Source organism: Polypterus senegalus, chromosome 4 (genome assembly GCF_016835505.1).
Source record: "Polypterus senegalus isolate Bchr_013 chromosome 4, ASM1683550v1, whole genome shotgun sequence".
Lineage (NCBI taxonomy): Eukaryota > Metazoa > Chordata > Cladistia > Polypteriformes > Polypteridae > Polypterus > Polypterus senegalus.
Genome location: NC_053157.1, coordinates 109,451,430 through 109,471,579, shown reverse-complemented (window position 1 = coordinate 109,471,579; position 20,150 = coordinate 109,451,430). Strand labels below are relative to the sequence as shown.

The following is a 20,150-nucleotide window of genomic DNA, read 5'->3' as shown; positions in this document are numbered from 1 at the left end:
ATTTAGACAAGCCAGATTCATTTTGGAACAAAGTGCTTTGGACTGATGAGACAAAAATTGAGTTATATGGTGTCAGGGATGCCAGGGGCAACGACCCGCGCCGGAATGCCTTGAGGGACCGGAAGAGGGTTTATGCCCACCCTGGATCACGTGGGGGCCGCCATCCTGATTGCTTTGGGGGAGATGGGTAGGGGGCTTGGAAGCCCAACCCTGTAGGGACCCGTGGTCACCGCCAGGGGGTCCCCAATGCCTTGGTGACCCTGGACCTCAGCACTTCCACCACACCAGGAAGTGCTGGGGGAATGAGGAGCAGGGACACCCGGAGAGCTTCTGGGAGAACAGCCGGCAGTTCCGCCATGCTGGGGCGTGGCCAGAGGAGGAATGCTGGGAACACCTGGAGCCCAACTGGGATGAAATAAAAGGGGCCGTCTCCCTTCATTCAAGGCTGGAGTCGGGTGGAAGCAGGACAAAGCAGGAGAGAGAGAGGAGGCGGCCCGAAGAGGAAGGCTTTGTGTGGCCAGGACTGTGTTTGGGGTTCGTGTGTGCACTAGGACTTGTAAATATTGTACATAATAGTATTGTAAATAAACGTGTGGTGGTGATGAACAACATGTCCGTCTGTCAGTGTCCGGGCCACATCCACAATGGTCATAACAAACAGCGCTTTGCATGGTGGAAAAAGAACACCACATTCCAAGAAAAACACCGGTTATGTACTGTCAAATTTGATGGAGGTTCCATCATGCTGTGTGGCTAGTTCAGGGACTGGGGCCCTTGTTAAAGAGGAGGGTCGGATGAATTCAACCGAATATCAACAAATTCTTCAGGATAATGTCACAAAGTTGAAGTTACGCAGGGGTTGGATATTCCAACAAGACAATGACCCAAAACACAGTTTGAAATCTACAAAGGCATTCATGCAGAGGGAGAAGTACAATGTTCTGGAATCACAGTCCCCTGACTTGAATATCATCGAAAATCGATGGGATGATATGAAGCAGGCTGTCCATGCTTGGCAGCCATCAAATTTAGCTGAACTGGAAAGATTTTGTATGGAAGAATGGTCAAAAATACCTCCATCCAGAATCCAAACACTCTTTAAAGGCTATAGGAGGCGTCTAGAGGTTGTTATATTTGTAAAAGGAGGCTCAACTAAGTATTGATGTAATATCTCTGTTGGGGTGCCCAAATTTATGCACCTGTCTAATTTTGTTATGATGCATATTGTCTGTTAATCCAATAAACTTAATGTCACTACTGAAATACTACTGTTTCCATAAGGAATGTAAGACAGTACTGTATATTAAAAGGAAGTTGCTACTTTGAAAGCTCAGCCAATGATAAACAAACATCCAAAGAATTAAGAGGGGTTCCCAAACTTTTTCATATGACTGTAATATATACAACATTATACAGTAACATGTTATGAAGTACAGAATATACTCATTAAAATTTCAGATAAGGAATGTTAAACCCATTATCCACCATAATATAAGTTACAAGGGTAAAGCATTTATGAAGAGGATGAAATTAGGTTGCTTACATTTTCACGGGGTATTTAGCTAATGTTATTACCATCAAGAGGGTTTGTTTTTTGTCTTGTAATGTGTCCTGTAATGTCCTAAAGAAACACAATTAAAATGTACTGAAATTATAGTTTTTTTATTCTGAAAATTTACATTGAATTTTCTCTCTTTGGATATTAGCGGGACAAATGTACATCACGTTCACATGCCTCAGAATCACAACGATTTAAAATCAGTAATAGTTAAAACAGCATAAAACTTAAATTCTATAATTAAAAAAGATTGGTGCTGTTTCTTCACCAGGAATCAAATGCAGCTCTTTTCTGATAGCAGCTCAAGTGCTCCACATGTCATTTCAAACTTTCATTGCTGCATCTTGTGTATTTTCAAGCTAGTGCAGTCAGATTACTGGAACTCTTCTGAATATACAGTTTTGTGCTGTCCCCTGCAGGAAGCGCACCATAAAATAATGCAGCATTCCTTGCTTGTTTTAATGACTGTATCTGGACCCATTTTCTCTTGCTCTCTGAACAGAGTTCTAGTCATCACTGAAGAGGTGCACCCAATTGAAAATTCTGCCTCCAACAGGCCAGAAAGTACTATGTTCTTTTGGTGATAAGCTGTATGGAATTGTCAATAAAAATATATTTTAGGAACAAACAGTAACACCTGTCTAACACAAGACATTGCCAATTTAGACCTGTTTTGTAACAAGGTAAGTTGTAAAGTGGATGAACTAATCAGTGTATATGAAGTATAGATAAATGTCCATTGATATGCCTTGTCATGGACTGGAGCCTTTTTCAGTGTTAGCTCCTGTTGGACACTTAATTCTGCTGGGCGATAAATAGAAATGTTCAGGTTGAAAGATATACTCTAGATACTGTATATACTTATTCATTTACTTTTTCCCTGTTTTCTTGGCATATTTTATTTGAACTGTGTTGATAAAGGTACTTGAAGTTATTAGCAAAAGTAAACAGTAAATGTATATAAAAATATACATTGTATGTATGTATATATACAGTATACTCTGTATATGTGTAAAATACACACGCACAAGACCTGTCATGAATTATTGAATATTTTTAAAACTCCAAATCTGATATATATTTAAGATCTATATTTTATTCAGTGACTAAATACACACTGCATTTGATTTTATATATTCAGTTTTCAATTTGTATTCAGAAGCTACTCCATATATTTCAAATGTAATTTTATATATACAAATGTGACCTTATATAGACAGAGTTTATTTCATATAGTTCAGTTTATATATATTCAGAAGTAGCTACGGTGGTCGACAGCACTTCCGCCACAGCAGGAAGTGCTGCCGGATGCTAATCAAGAAGCACCAGGAGCACTTCCGGGTGCTGTATAAAGGAGGCCACCGCACTCCACTCAGGGCTAGAGTCGGGAGAGAGAAGACAGGAGACTGAGGAGGAGAAGGTGGCTGAAGAGTCAGAGAGAGAGAGAGAAAAATATAGAAATAGACTAAGTGTATATATATATATATATATATATATATATATATATATATATATATATATATATATATATATATATATATACAGTGATCCCTCGCTATATCGCGCTTCGACTTTCACGGCTTCACTCTATCACGGATTTTAAATGTAAGCATATCTAAATATATATCACAGATTTTTCGCTGGTTCACAGATTTCTGCGGACAATGGGTCTTTTAATTTATGGTACATGCTTCCTCCATTTGTTTGCCCAGTTGATTTCATACAAGGGACGCTATTGGCGGATGGCTTAGAAACTACCCAATCAGAGCATGTATTACGTATTAAATAAAACTCCTCAATGATATGCGATGTGCTTTCCGAGCGGTGCTTCATTGTTTGCTTTTCTCGGTCTCTCTCACTCTCTCTGACGTTCTCTGCTCCTGACGGACGGGGTGTGAGCAGAGGGGCTGTTTGCACAGAGGCTGTTTGCCTAGAAGATACGGACGCTACTCTAAAAATGCTGAAAGACTACCTTCACATTGCTCCCTTCTGTTGCGGCTGCTTTATCGCTGTGCGCATACTTAAAAGCCCAACAGCACGTATTGATTTTTTGATTGTTTGCTTTTCTGTCATGCTCTCTCTCTCTCTCTCTGACATTCTCTGCTCCTGACGGCGCTCCTTTGAAGAGAAGATATGTTTGCATCCTTTTAGTTGTGAGAAAGAACTGTCATCTCTGTCTTGTCATGGAGCACAGTTTAAACTTTTGACTAAAGGGTGTTATTTCATGTCTAGAGGGCTCTAATAATGTTAACAGTGTGGGAGAGTTTATAAGGACTTAAAATATATAAAAATAACCATACAAACATATGGTTTCTACTTCGCGGATTTTCACCTATCGCGGCGGGGTTCTGGAACACAACCCCCACGATCGAGGAGGATTACTTTATGTGTGTATATATATATATATATATATATATATATATACTGTATATATATTGTGACGGACAGCCGGGTCCCATGCCCGGTCGGGACGCCCCTGCTACATATGATCCGGGGGAGCCATCATGGACAGCTCATTACCTCCCCCGGGACGCTAGGTGGCAGCCTCCCTGGCCAATGTTCATTTCCCACTCTCCCACGTGGCTCCCTGGGACATGGAGTCCTCTACAGCCTGGTTGGGAGAGGGGGTGGCCGCTAGGGTGCGCTGCAACGACTCAAGAGCCTGGCTGGACGAATCATCAGCCCCACCCGGAGGTGCAATTAGGACCAGGTGGTCAAGCACCTGGAACACTTCCGGGTGGGGTATAAAATGAGCCAGCCTCCACCACTGGGTAGTCAGAATCAGGAGGAAGAGGACGAGGTTGCCTGGGAGGAGTGGTGGTACCAGAGAGGGAAGAGTATTGCTTGTGCTTTGGGACTGTGTTTGGGCTGTGTGGCACGGGGAAGACATGTCACACAGCTGAAGAAAAATAAAAGAGTGTGTGTTTTTGTACACACGCCTCTGCGTGGTCTGTGCCGGGTCGGGCGCTATATAGCGCCTTTTACAATATATATGTGTGTATGTGTATATATATATATGTATATATATATAGTATGTATATATATATAGTATGTATATATATATATATATATATACACTGTATGTATATATATATATATATATATACTGTATGTATATATATATATATATATATATACTGTATGTATATATATATATATATATATATATATACTGTATGTATGTATATATATATATATATATATATATACTGTATATGTATATATATATATATATATATACTGTAATCCTAATATATAAACTGACTTTCAAGGCTTCACTCTATCGCAGATTTTATATGAAAGCATAATTAAATATATAGCAGATTTTTACGCTGCTTCAGGGTTCTGCTTGAACAATGTGTCTTTTTATTTCCTGTACATGCTTCCTCAGTTGGTTTGCCCAGTTGATTTCATACAAGGGACGCTATTGGTGGATGACTGAGAAGCTAACCAATCAGAGCACACAGTTAAGTTCCTGCGTGCTGAATGCAGTGTTAACCAGGAAGTCTCGTCTCGCTCATTCAGCATCAACGTGTTTCGCTGTGTAAAGAGTTGTGCTCTTTTGTGTTTATCTTTGTGCATAGTCAAGCCCTTCATTATGGCTCCGAAATGATCTGCTACTGCTTCATGGGCGTGCCCAGCAAACGGAAGATGTTACGATTGCGAAAAGGTAAGCGTTTTGGATTTGTTGAAGGCTACGATTCTTTTATTTAAAAGTAGGAAAGGAATATAAGATCTACGGCCGCAGTGTCCTTTTAACCAGGGTGCAAAACGAGTTGTAAGTGGATATAATAAGGCAGTAGTCTGGATGGAATCTGCTTTAGGGATTTGGATTAAAGACTGCTAGAAGAAGAACAACGGCAGTGCTACTCAGTTGCTTGAAGTGGCTCCTTTGGAAGAGCTGTAACGCTCTCCTTTGTTGTGCAGTAAAATTAAACTCATTGTTATTGGACAAGTCATCGTGTTATTGTTGGTGAGTAACCATAATTAATTTTCTACTTACAGTACTTAGTACATGTACGTACGTTTAGTGTCATTGTACACACATTTACTGTATACTATTTTTCTTGCATTGTATGCGTATTTATTGCTGGCGGCCTGTCTATCGTAATGGCTGTAACATATGTGATATCGGAGATACTCAATATCTTTAAAATAATATTTAGGTTTTACTGTATATAAACAGTGTGTTTATATACATAATTTCAATGAATCTTACCTAATATCTAAGAGAATACAAAGGGATTATGCTGTATAACTCTGGGGAATATTTATAAACAGTGTGGGAGAGTTTATAAGGGCTTAAAATATATAAAAATAACCATAGAAACATATGGTTTCTACTTCGCGGATTTTCACCTATCGGGGGTCTGGAGCATAACCCATGATCGAGGAGGGATTACTGTATATATACTGTATATATATATATACTGTATATATATATATACACACATACATACATACATACATATATATGTGTATGTATGTGTGTGTGTATATATATATATATATATATATATATATATGTATGTGTATATATATATATATATATATATATATATATATATATATATATATATATATATGTATGTGTATGTATATGTATATGTAAACTGCTCAAAAAAATTAAAGGAACACTTTGAAAACACATCAGATCTCAATGGGAAAAAGAAATCTTCCTGGATATCTATACTGATATAGACTGGGTAATGTGTTAGGAACGAAAGGATGCCACATCGTTTGATGGAAATGAAAATGATCAACCTACAGAGCCCTGAATTCAAAGGCGCCCAAAAATCAGAGTGAAAAAGTATGTGGCAGGCTAGTCCATTTTGCCAAAATTTAATTGCAGCAACTCAAAATTGTATGCAGCACTTTGTATGGCCCCTGTGTTCTTGTATACAGGCCTGACAACATCGGTGCATGTTTCTAATGAGATGACAGATGGTGTTGTGGGGATCTCCTCCCAGATCTGGACCAGGGCATCACTGAGCTCCTGGACAGTCTGAGGTGCAACCTGGTGGCATTGGATGGACCAAAACATAATGTCCCAGAGGTGTTCTATTGGATTTAGGTCAGGAAAGTGTGGTGGCCAGTCAATGGTATCAATTCCTTCATCCTCCAGGAACTGCCTACATACTCTCACCACATGAGGCCAGGAATTGTCGTGCACCAGGAGCCACTGTACCAGCATAGGGTCTGACAATGGGTCCAAGGATTTCATCCTGATACCTAATGGCAGCCAAGGTGCCTTTGTCAAGCCAGTAGCGGTCTGTGTGACCCTCCATGGATATGCCTCCCCAGACAATCATTAACCCACCACCAAACTGCTCATGCTGAATGATGTTACAGGCAGCATAATGTTCTCAATGGCTTCTCCAGACCCTTTCACTTCTGTCACATGCTCAGGGTGAACCTGCCCTCATCTGTAAAAAGCACAGGGCACCAGTAGTGCATCTGCCAATTCTGGTATTCTATGGCAAATGCCAATCGAGCTGCATGCTGCTGGGCAGTGAGCTAAGGGCCCATTAGAGGACATGGGGCCCTTGGGTCACCCTCATGAAGTCTTTCTGGTTGTTTGGTCAGAGACATTCACACCAGTGGCCTGCTGGAGGTCATTTTGTAGGGCTCTGGCAGTGCTCATCCTGTTCCTCCTTGCCCAAAGGAGCAGATACTGGTCCTGCTGATGGGTTATGGACCTTCTATGGCCCTCTCCAGCTCTCCTAGAGTAACTGCTTGTCTCCTAGAATCTCCTCCATGCCCTTGAGACTGTGCAGGGACACACAGCAAACCTTCTGGCAATGACACGTATTGATGTGCCATCCTGGAGAAGTTGGACTACCTGTGCAACCTCTGTAGGGTCCAGGTATCGCCTCATGCTACCTGTAGTGACACTGACTGTAGCCAAAATGCAAAACTAGTGAAGAAACAGTCAGAAAAGATGAGGAGGGAAAAATGTCAGTGGCCTCCACCTGTTAAACCATTCCTGTTTGGGGGTCATTTCATTGTTGCCCCTCTAGTGCATCTGTTGTTAATTTTATTAACACCACAGCAGCTGAAACTGATTAACAACCCCCTCTGCTACTTAACTGACCAGATTAATATCCCATAAGTTTCATTGACTTTATGCTATATACTCTGATTAAAAAGTGTTCCTTTAATTCTTTTGAGCAGTATATATATATGTATGTATGTATATATATATGTGTATATATATATATGTGTATATATGTATATATATATGTAGGTAATGTATATATATGTATGTATATATGTATGTGTATATGTATGTATGTATATATATGTAAATATATGTATGTGTGTGTATATATATATATATATATATATGTACATATAGTGATGGACGGCCGGCTGTTCATCCTGGCCAGGACACTACTGCAGCATACGTTCTGGGGGAGCAAGGATGGGAGACCAAATACCTCCCCCTGGACGCTAGATAGCAGCTTACCTGGGTTTCAGCGATGCATCAGACTCCTGCAGGGTTTCATGAGGATTGGAGTTTGGTGCAGCCCTGTTGGGTTCTGCAGGTGCCGCCAGGCCACACCCCACACCTAGTTTCGCCACACCCAGAAGTGCAGCCGAGTATCGGCAATCAAGCACCTGGAGCACTTCCGGGTTCCTAATAAAAGGAGCCAGCAACCACTACTCAGGAGCCAGAATCGGGAGGAGGAGGAGGATGAGGTTGCCTGGGAAGAGTGCTGGAGAAGGAAGAAGAAGAGTGTGGTTTGCTTTGTATTTGGGCTGTTTGTGCTTGGGACTGTGTACTGCCTCTGGGACACGGGGAAGACGTGCGCCCACAGGCGAAAAAAAATAAATAGTTTATTTTACGTGTGCCTCCGTGTCCAGTCTGTGTGAGGTTTTAATTAAATTTATTTTAAGATCTATTATTTTTGAATGTTTGAGACAATATATGCATTAAACAGATTAAGCTAAGTTAGGTACGAACACATCAGAGAAAGTGAAACAAAATTCTAAAAATTCAAAGAAAATATTCCTCAATGGGAGGGCTATTCAATTACAATTTCAGTTGGGCCAGATTTTCAAACCAAGAAATTTAGCAGGGGCAGACATTTTCAGCAGCCAATAAGCCACAGGTAATGACAAATTTTAAATCTACACAATTGAATGGATTTAAAAACAAGTAATGCTTATTCATTTTTTCCCCTTTACGTTTGGTCACATCTGACACAGGCACATCAAAAATGTATAAAAAAACTATAACTGAAAAGAATCTGAGGTAGTAGCAATACTTTTTTTCTACTTTTGAAATAAAAAAATAAACATTTTGTTCACATCTGACCCAGGTACATCTCAAAGTGCATACACCTAAAAACCACACAGTATTAGCAATAACATTTGTTTCCTCCTCATGACAGGCAAGGGATTTTCTTTTTTTCCTAGAACTCATTCACACCGTTTTAATCATTCATATGGCAGAGGTTAAATTGGAGTTCCACAACAAAGCCTTTCCTGTTGAAATTGTTTCCTGCCTTCCAGTAAAAAACTACCTGAGTAAATGTTTAAAAACAAGGCACCACGTGTGACGTGAAATTGGATTGGTACATTTATTTTAATGATTTGTCTTTAAAGTGTTTGTTCAGAGTTCTAGGTTGTTAAGTATTGAATTATCTATACTAATAAAAGGCAAAGCCCTCACTTACTCACTCACTAACTCACTCACTCACTCACTGACTCATCACTAATTCTCCAACTTCCCGTGTGGGTGGAAGGCTGAAATTTGGCAGGTTCATTCCTTACAGCTTCCTTACAAAAGTTGGGCAGGTTTTATATCGTAATTCTACGCGTAATGGTCATAACTGGAAGCAGTTTTTCTCCATTTACTGTAATGGAGATGAGCTTCAACGCCTTGGGGGCGGAGTTTCGTGTGACATCATCACGCCTTCCACGTAATCACGCAGTACATAGAAAACCAGGAAGACCTCAAAAAAGCGCTCAAGAAAACATGCATTATATAATTGAGAAGGTAGCGAAACAATAAGAAGCGAGCGAGTGACATATACAACCATATTCATGAGTTCTGCTACTTCGGAAACAAAGCACGATGTAAACCTACACTTTAAATTAATTTCATAGACAGGCTGCCGCTGGCGTTTGTAATTTAGTGCCTGCCCATATAAGGCTGTCCGTCAGCGGCAATCCAATAGCAAACTGCCACGGGTAAATATTCACGGGTGAAGGACTGTGCTTATGGAGAGGAAGATGAGATGGTCAGGGTGGTGTTTGACACAAACTCAGCGAAACTGCGAGAGAAAGTTTTAAGTGCCAGGACTAAGGTAACATTAAGTAAAGCTATGGACATAGCACGAGATGGCACCAGCACAGCTGGGAACCTTCGATGCAAGTACACCGAGTGGCTCACGTGAACTGGCGCAGTGCACAGATAAAAGCAACAGTTCCAAAGAGCTGAACAAAACCGAATTACACAATTGAAAAGGCAGCAAAAATATGAAGCGTCTGATAAGCATATTCATAAATGCAGCTACTGTGGAAACAAAGCACACGTTGGAAAAAGTCAATGTCCCGCTAAAGGAAGACAGTGTAAAAAAAACCCGTGCATGCAGTGTGTCAGGTCTCAGATAAAGAAGAAGACGAGCTGTTTATTGATGCAGTAAGAAACGAATCGATGAATGAAACCTGTCATCTTTACAACGATTGACAAACACGGAATGTAACTTGAACACAACACATCCTACAAATACAAACCTGATTGAAAGAAATAATGATAATCAAATCCTTGATGACAGCAACACTCAGTAACACTCACAAAACAAATACTGTATATTGACAGTCATGTTACGTTATTTTTAAAATGTTCCCTTTTCTTTTTCTACCTTTTTTAACACACTTCTTCTCCGCTGCGATACGCGGGTATATATATATGTATATATATATATATATATCCCGCTCTACATACTCGAATAATGGATACTTTATTCGCCATCAATGATTGTTTTGGTAAAGCCATACTCAGTGTATTCATTAGATGAGCGGTAAAAAAGTAAGAGCGAGGGGAGGATGACTCATTGAGGCATGCAGGCTGTAGTCGCGTCAACTCTATCTGAATTGGCGATCACATTTGAAAAATATATCTTTTCAAGTTCTATTTAGTCCATATGTGTCAAACTCAAGGGCCGCGGGCCACATCCGGCCCGGCGTGTAATTATATCCGAGACCATTTTATATACTGTATTATTGTTATTAATGGCCCGGGTATATGAAGCGCTGGTAACACAATAAACTACAGATCCCATAATGCAGCGCTTCAGCTGCCTTGCCGAACACTAACCGCGTTAATCAAGTCTACCTTATGATGCTGCAAGTTATTGCGAAGCTAGAGTTATTGCGCACTGAGTTTGCACGGCGCTTTGGTGACTTTGAAGAACAAAAAAAGTCCGTCTACATGCGGCTCGATTACTATCTAACAGTATGATTACTAACAGTTATTAACAGTTATTCTATATAACAGAAACAGTTATTATTCAAGGTAATTTGTGGAAAAAGTACAATTTTTAATGAGATATTTTAAATAGAGGACACTGCATATTTTTCAAAATTACCACTGAAAGCATTGTTGAATATTCAAACTTGCCTCTCTTTAAACAAGTGAACATTCTATGAGATTTCAATAACGAATAGGTATACTGTGTCAAATGTACCTTGAGAGAAATTATTTCAACTTGTATGTTTTGTGTATTTTCTTCTTTTACCCATCCAATGGCTGCTCCTGTCAGCTTAGCAGATCAGTCAGCAGTTTGTGCGTTAATGTGCTGACTGTGCAAGCAGTGGTGGTAGAGGCTTACACCAACCTCAGTCAAACAAGCTCATATCTCCTGCTAATTGAAGTCAATGCAGTCCAGGTCAGGTAAATTGTTTTCATGGTCATAAAGGTAAAAAAATAAAAATAGAACATGGAAAGCAAAACAATAGTTAACTTATCTAGAAATTTAGTTAGTGTGACATTATAAGCACGAAGTGAATAAATGTATCTGTCTTACACTAAAACAACCTCACAGCTGCATTAGCTAAATATTATAATAACGCAATGTTTCATCAACACCATCATTTATTGGTAAAGTAGTGAAAATGAACTAATATCTGACCATCATGGATACTTTCCAGTGGGTACTTTTGTGAAAATTTTATGCCTATGAAATTTGAATTGCAATTAGCTATAACCCATCCTAGATACACATTTAATAATAATACAATTTTTACATCAGTTCAGTTGGAATCTACTGTCTAGTGGTTTTAGCCACCACATGCCTGCCTGGATTCTTTTTTTTAACTGCATAATATTGGAAAATGCTATTCACAAATGTGTATTTTATTTACTGCTCTTCTCTTCTATTATTTTTGAATATCACTCATTTTAAAAGAATATTTAAAAACACAAATCTGACACAATGAAATAGGAAAAAAAATTAAATCCACCAGTTTTCAAAATGCAACTGAATCCTATGCCATTTGTACATTTTGTATCTTGTCTGAATTACGTATAGTTAGTAAAACAAAACATAATGGTCTAACTAGGCATGAGACAATACACTTAGTCCATGATACAATTCATATTGTGATTCAGGCTTCATTGTACAATATTCTATTGATATGAAATTTTTCTAAAAGTTCTGCCTGTTTAGTTTCACTTATTACACATTGATAAATCAGAAAAATGCAAAATAAATTAAAATCAGTACATAAATGTGCATGCACATTAAGTTTTTATAAGTTTTTTTTATTATTAAAATAGTCTTAAATATAAAAATAAAATACTTTACTGCAGTAATTTAAGACTTATTACATGTTGATTAATACATGTAAGAATTTCACTATACTCTGTACATGTGACAATAATTATGCAATCAAACTATAATATAAAGTTACTGTGAATCAAAACCATTCAAATTTAAATGTATGTTTTTGTTTTCTAAGTAAAAATCAAACATTGTTCCAACAACAGATGTCTTTTTATTTCCTGCTTGAATGCCTTACTGTCCCGTTAGCTGTGAGTGCTACCTGAATCTATGAAGAAGTTGCAGTGTTATATTTCCTTTTTAAGAAAAATTTAAATATTGACTGACAGTATGCCCTGTAGCCGAAACACTCAGGTTTTGCTTGCTATAATCCACCACTGTTTCTGAATTAGCCTGAGTAGTACATGCATTGATGTCTCTAACCCTTGTTCTCATATTCACCACTCTTGAGAGCTGCAATAACAGCAGCTTGCTGCTCCCATTTGCATTTGAGTACATCATTAGGACTGATCCGATATGATGGTAATTTGATGCTTTGCTGATTCCAAAAGAGTTAAATTTGAAAACAAACCAGAGAATGCAGTGGTGTATTTATGAAACAATGTTTCAGTTCGCCATACTTGTCCAACAATGCAACTTGCAAAACTAAGTGTATATGCAAATCTCTTAACCTGTAATCCCAGCCCATTTTCATGTCCAATAGTGTCATTGTTGTGTGCTGACAGCTTTCACCTTAACTTCATTGTATAGATGATGAAGAACAGTTCTCCTAAAATGCAGACAGATATGTTATAAGTTCTACTTTTTCGATATGATTTTTAAATTCCATGCTTTTGACTAAAATATTTTAGTTTGCCTTGTGTTTTATTTCAGTCATGTGATCATGTCACACAATACATGATACCTTCATATTGTAGGTATTTTGTTTATCAAAGGTGTGACAGTAGTTAGACAAGCCTAATGTAATTGAATTAACAGCTTTTCTGAGCTTATTTCAGAAGTGTCTGAGGAAAGATCGTTTGGTATGTGGAAATACATTGACTGAAGTTTTAATTGAATTAATTTAATCCATTCTAATAATTAATTAATTTTAAATATAAAAGGGGCTACATAAATAAAATGTATTATTATTAGTGTCGGACATAACATCAGTCAATAAAATGCATAGTAAGTATTCATCGTGTTTAGTTTTACAGTAGCAAGGTAGAAGATATACCTAGTAGGAGTTGTGGTAGAGATTCTACCAGAATTGAATCTCTTGGAGTTGCCATTATTGTTAACCTAAAATTATCACTGACATTTATTGATGCTCGGTAGAGTGTATAATCATCCATCCATCCATTTTCCAACCCTCTGAATCCGAACACAGGGTCACAGGGGTCTGTTGGAACCAATCTCAGCCAACACAGGGCACAAGGCAGAAACCAATCCTGGGCAGGGTGCCAACCCAACACAGGACACACTCAAACACACCCACACACCAAGCACACACTAGGACCAATTTAGAATTGCCAATCCACCTAACCAGCATGTCATTGGACTCTGGGAGGAAACCGGAGCGCCCAGAGAAAACCCACGCAGACACGGGGAGAACATGCAAACGCCACGCAGGGAGGACCCGGGAAGCGAGGCAGCAGCGCTACCACTGCGCCACCGTGCCGCCTGTGTATAATCACCGTGTGCATTTTATCATGGTACAGCACCTTCTCAACTCAGGACTGCAAACCACTGCAGAGACTAATGAAGGCAACAGAGTATTATGATGCACTGTTCCGTAATATTTAGAATGGCTGTGACACATGCTCTATTAAAAAGGTGAACAGTGCTATTAAAGACCTAGTCCATGCCGCACAATTACTTTTCTTCTTTAACTGTTTTGGTAAATGGTACAAAGCAATTAGTACTTGCACCACTAGATTCAGAGACAGTTTTTATTGACTGGTCATTAGGCTTCTCAACAATTGCCCATATAGAAAACTGCATCAAGTGTTTTCTTATATATCATCATCTGATGTTCTGTTTATTGTTTGCATTGTCTGTGTTACATTCCTTTTAATGTGTTTTTTGCATGTATATTACTACTGCCACTAGTCGTTAGGAAATTTGCAGGTAAGAATTCCATTGTACTGTGTAAACATGACAATAAATCTGAAATCAGAACTTCCTAAAACAGATCTTTCAGAAATGTAATATCTTTTGAATTACCTTTTCATTTAATCTACTTAATTTTGTAGTTTCTTATTATAAATTAAGGGAGATAATTATGGATGGTTTGCTAGCTAAACAAATAGTCACCACTACAGGATTAATTTTATAACTTTTGTTAGCATATTAGATGAACTGATTCCATCTTAATTACAAACAACACATTCAGTATATCTTGTGCACTGACTATATTGTGTCTCTGGGTATTCCCTGATATATATCCTGTCGCTTTGCTTTGCTTCAAAATTAAAATGTTTTTCAAGTTCATTTATATTGTACCTTTAGCACATCAGCAGGGGGACAGGATGTATTATAACAGTAATTGACGGCACTGTCTGATTCTGAAAAGTGCTTTAAATTCAACACATGTGTGACTAACATACTATCTTTTCCCAGATAATGGGAAAAGTCAGTATTTTATGTCTGGATAAAAATAAAGCATTAGCAAAGTGCACCCTGTTGTGTTGGTATTTGATGCTTACTAGTATTTTTTATTTTTTCACCCTCATGAGGTCTTGGAACAATCCCAGAACAATGGTAGAAACCACATTTAACTACATTAAAAGAACCTGTTTTATTAGCAGATCAGCTTAATTTTATAAAGCAGCTATTTTAATTCATGGGAATATATTTTGTAGTTATAGTTGTTTATACTTCATTTGAAAAATTAATTTCCCCTTTTGTTTCTTTCTCACCTCTTTTATCTTTAGACTCATTCAGAAGAGCGTCCCTTTCAGTGTGAGGAATGCAAAGCCTTGTTCAGGACTCCATTTTCCTTACAAAGGCACTTGTTGATACACAATAGTGGGTATCTAAGCCAAAGTAAAATAATATTTTTATTTGTTAATGTTTCCTAAAAAATATACTATCAGCTTGTTTTAAATATCATCATTATATGATCTAGACAATATTATTAGTCATTATTAAAATTATGTAATAGAAAACTTTATCCTTTTACTCACACCAGTACATGTCCAAGCATTAGCTAGCTTTACAGTGTGTTATGGTGGTTTCTGTTTTGTGCCTTAGCACTTTAAGTAAGAGACTTAAACATTTCTTATTCACATCTAGCTGTAGGGCCTGCATTGTACATTATTTACAGTTAATTTAGTTTATAATAGCCCAAATGCTGTTCTAATATCTTTTAATATTTTAATGGCATATATAGCTGAAGAGAAGTGCAACATTTCTTTCATGCTTTAACAAACAAAAGACTGCATGCTGTTCTTAATGTTGAAGAACTAGTTATAATTCCTTACTGAATCTGTTCAAAGTGTTTAAAAATTTTAAAGTATAGTACTTCTGATCAATTTAAGTTTTATGTCACTAGCATAAGAAGTCAGTCAGTCATTCTACTACCCGGAAGGAAGACATTAAAACTGAATGCCTTGGGTGAAACATTAGGAAAGATTGTCACATGTCACAATAGTTTAACCTGTACTTGAACGGGGGTGGAAGTCCTTAGAGTATGGCTGTCTAAATTTACAGCAGTTCTTCAAATAGGAATAAGCACATAAAATCTCCACATTATTCCCGTTCTCCTGAATTTTCACCTCACATATGGTGAGGAGTAGTACAATACAGACTGTGACATCATTTTCAATCATTTTGTGGTTTCTGTGAAAATGTCATCGAATGTAAAGGGCAGCATGCACAGCCATACAATAATCTCTATCAAGATAAGCAACTTGATTAGCAGTTTGTTGTTCAACTGAACAATAGAAATTGCTGCTTGTAATACCTAGCATTCTAAGTACACATCCCAGCCATGTCATCTAAAGGAGTATACAATAAGACTGCAAATTTCTGCTGAGGGATCAGTTGTTAGTGTGTTTTTGTGCCATTGTTATGCCTTTTCAAACTCTATAATGTACTGTTTAATTATCAAAAACTATAGCATATTTAAGCATAAAGTCAACATGCTGTACATTCCTATAGTTTATTTTACTTTAAATTATTTGTACTTTGTAATTTAAATTGTTTCACTGTCATCTATATTTAGTTGTGCCCATAAGTTTACATATCCTGGCAGAATTTGTGAAATATTGGCCATTGTTTGAAAAATATAAGTAATCATGCAGAAAGCTTTCCTTTTAATTAGGGAGTGTGCTCAGGCGAAGCAATTTATTATCACATAATTATGTGTGCCCTTTCAAAAGTATAGTGATAAATGAAGTCACCCAAATGGGCATGATCAAAGGTTTACACACCCTTGAAAGTTGGGGCTAATAATATACAAACAAGTTGACACACACAGGTTTAAATTAAGGATACCTGTAACTGCTTTGGATTGTAATCAGTGTCTGTGTATAAATGGTCACTTTAAATTCATGCAGAGCTGCACTGACTATACTGGATATCGAGCCATGGGGAAAGCAAAAGAACTGTCAGAGGACCTGCCAGAAAAAGTTGTTGAATTGTATAAATTAGGAAAAGGATATCCTGCTACAGTGGCACAAGTAACTTAGTGAATGTTGATGGTAAGATGAATGCAGCATGTTACTGTAAAATATTGGATGACAACTTGCATTCATCAGTCTGGAAGCTGCGCATGGGATGCATTTGGATCTTCTAACATCACATTGATCCAAAACAAGGCCAAGTAGATTCCTTCAGTGGCTGCAGGCGGAAAATGTGACGGTGCTGGAGTGGTAATCACAGTCTCCTCACCTCAGTATCACCACATTACTCAGTAGAGCCACTTGAGGGAGATCTCAAACATGCTGTTCATGCACGATAACCCAAGAATTTATGAGAGTTGGAGGCTTTTTGCGAAGAAGAATGGGCAGTTCTACCACCTGAGAAAAGGCCTCATCCACAACTATCACAAAATACTGCATGCCATCATTGATGCTAAAGAGGGCAATACACAGAATTAAGAACTAAGGGTATGGAAACTTTTGAAGAGGGACCATCCCATTATTTTCCTTATTATTATGATTTGTTTAATGGTTGTGCTATTTTGTGATGCCTTATAGTTTAATTTGGATTCCATTAAAGTAAATGAGTCATCTTTTCTTAAAGTATGGTACATATCTTAACATATTCTGCCTGGGTATGTATAAAAGTTATGGGCACAACCGTATGTAAAATTGAATTTCTGTTGGAGCATCAAGTGACAACTACTACACCTTGTATATAAGTTAATGATTTTTTTTAATTTATTACGTACTAGCAGAATACCCGCGTTTCGCAGCGGAGAAGTAGTGTGTTAAAGAAGTTATGAAAAAGAAAAGGAAAAATTTTAAAAATAACGTAACATGATTGTTAATGTAATTGTTTTGTCATTGATATGAGTGTTGTTCTCATATCTATATATATCTATATATATATCTATCTATCTATCTATCTATATATCTATCTATCTATCTATCTATATATATATATATATTTCAAAATACCCACACTTGACAGCGGAGAAGTAAAAAGAAAAGGAAACATTTTAATAATAACGTAACATGATTGACAATGTAATTGTTTTGTCATTGTCATGAGTGTTGCTGGCATATATATATATATAGCAGAATACCCACACTTCACAGCGGAGAAGTAGTGTGTTAATGATGTATGATGTATGTGTGTGTGTGTATATATATATATATATATATATATATATATATATATATATATATATATATATATATATATAATGTAGATAGGTGTGTGTGTGTATATATATACAGTGGTGTGAAAAACTATTTGCCCCTTCCTGATTTCTTATTCTTTTGCATGTTTGTCACACAAAATGTTTCTGATCATCACAAAACACAAAATGCATTTTTTAAATGATGGTTTTTATTATTTAGGGAGAAAAAAAATCCAAACCTACATGGCCCTGTGTGAAAAAATAATTGCCCCCTGAACCTAATAACTGGTTGGGCCACCCTTAGCAGCAATAACTGCAATCAAGCGTTTGCGATAACTTGCAATGAGTCTTTTACAGCTCTGGAGGAATTTTGCCCACTCATCTTTGCAGAATTGTTGTAATTCAGCTTTATTTGAGGGTTTTCTAGCATGAACCGCCTTTTTAAGGTCATGCCATAGCATCTCAATTGGATTCAGGTCAGGACTTTGACTAGGCCACTCCAAAGTCTTCATTTTGTTTTTCTTCAGCCATTCAGAGGTAGATTTGCTGGTGTGTTTTGGGTCATTGTCCTGTTGCAGCACCCAAGATCGCTTCAGCTTGAGTTGACGAACAGATGGCCGGACATTCTTCTTCAGGATTTTTGGTAGACAGTAGAATTCATGGTTCCATCTATCACAGCAAGCCTTCCAGGTCCTGAAGCAGCAAAGCAACCCCAGACCATCACACTACCACCACCATATTTTACTGTTGGTATGATGTTCTTTTCTGAAATGCTGTGTTCCTTTTACGCCAGATGTAACGGGACATTTGCCTTCCAAAAAGTTAAACTTTTGTCTCATCAGTCCACAAGGTATTTTCCCAAAAGTCTTGGCAATCATTGAGATGTTTCTTAGTAAAATTGAGACGAGCCCTAATGTTCTTTTTGCTTAACAGTGGTTTGCATCTTGGAAATCTGCCATGCAGGCCGTTTTGCCCAGTCTCTTTCTTATGGTGGAGTCGTGAACACTGACCTTAATTGAGGCAAGTGAGGCCTGCAGTTCTTTAGACGTTGTCCTGGGGTCTTTGTGACCTCTCGGATGAGTCGCCTCTGCGCCTTGGGGTAATTTTGGTCGGCCGGCCACTCCTGGGAAGGTTCACCACTGTTCCATGTTTTTGCCATTTGTGGATAATGGCTCTCACTGTGTTTCGCTGGAGTCCCAAAGCTTTAGAAATGGCTTTATAACCTTTACCAGACTGATAGATCTCAATTACTTCTGTTCTCATTTGTTCCTGAATTTCTTTGGATCTTGGCATGATGTCTAGCTTTTGAGGTGCTTTTGGTCTACTTCTCTGTGTCAGGCAGCTCCTATTTAAGTGATTTCTTGATTGAAACAGGTGTGGCAGTAATCAGGCCTGGGGGTGGCTACGGAAATTGAACTCAGGTGTGATACACCACAGTTAGGTTATTTTTTAACAAGGGGGCAATTACTTTTTCACACAGGGCCATGTAGGTTTGGATTTTTTCTCCCTAAATAATAAAACCATCATTTAAAAACTGCATTTTGTGTTTACTTGTGTTATATTTGACTAATGGTTAAATGTGTTTGATGATCAGAAACATTTTGTGTGACAAACATGCAAAAGAATAAGAAATCAGGAAGGGGCAAATAGTTTTTCACACCCCACTGTATATACATATATACACATACATACAAACATACATACAGGTATATGTATGTGTCTATATGTGTGTGTATAGCTTTGGTTACTGAGTGCAAAGTAAAAATTATAAAATATAGTGTATAAATTATTAAACAGTAAAACATTAACGTTTTAAGAAGTACAGGTACATTGAGCACTACTGGAGTGGTTGCGGGTAAACTACATTTTAAAGACTCTGTAACACAACAGGTAAGTAGTACTAACAGCAGCTAAAATGTATATGGATCATCTCTCGGTAGTTGATCCCTTTTAAAAGGCGCTACACGACGGCTGTGGTATAGAAATTACATTTTCTATGTGAACGTTC

General features: G+C 37.8%; 1 protein-coding gene across 3 annotated transcripts in view; it reads left to right on the top strand.

Annotated features, from left to right (window-relative positions):
- The window catches only part of prdm5 (PR domain containing 5), a 316,540-nt gene that overhangs the window by 148,575 nt on the left and 147,815 nt on the right, over nucleotides 1-20,150 (top strand). For all 3 annotated transcript variants that reach the window (XM_039751133.1, XM_039751132.1, XM_039751134.1), the window contains one exon: nucleotides 15,267-15,360. In XM_039751133.1, coding sequence (XP_039607067.1) covers nucleotides 15,267-15,360 — 94 coding nt within the window. The remainder of the gene's footprint in view (nucleotides 1-15,266; nucleotides 15,361-20,150) is intronic.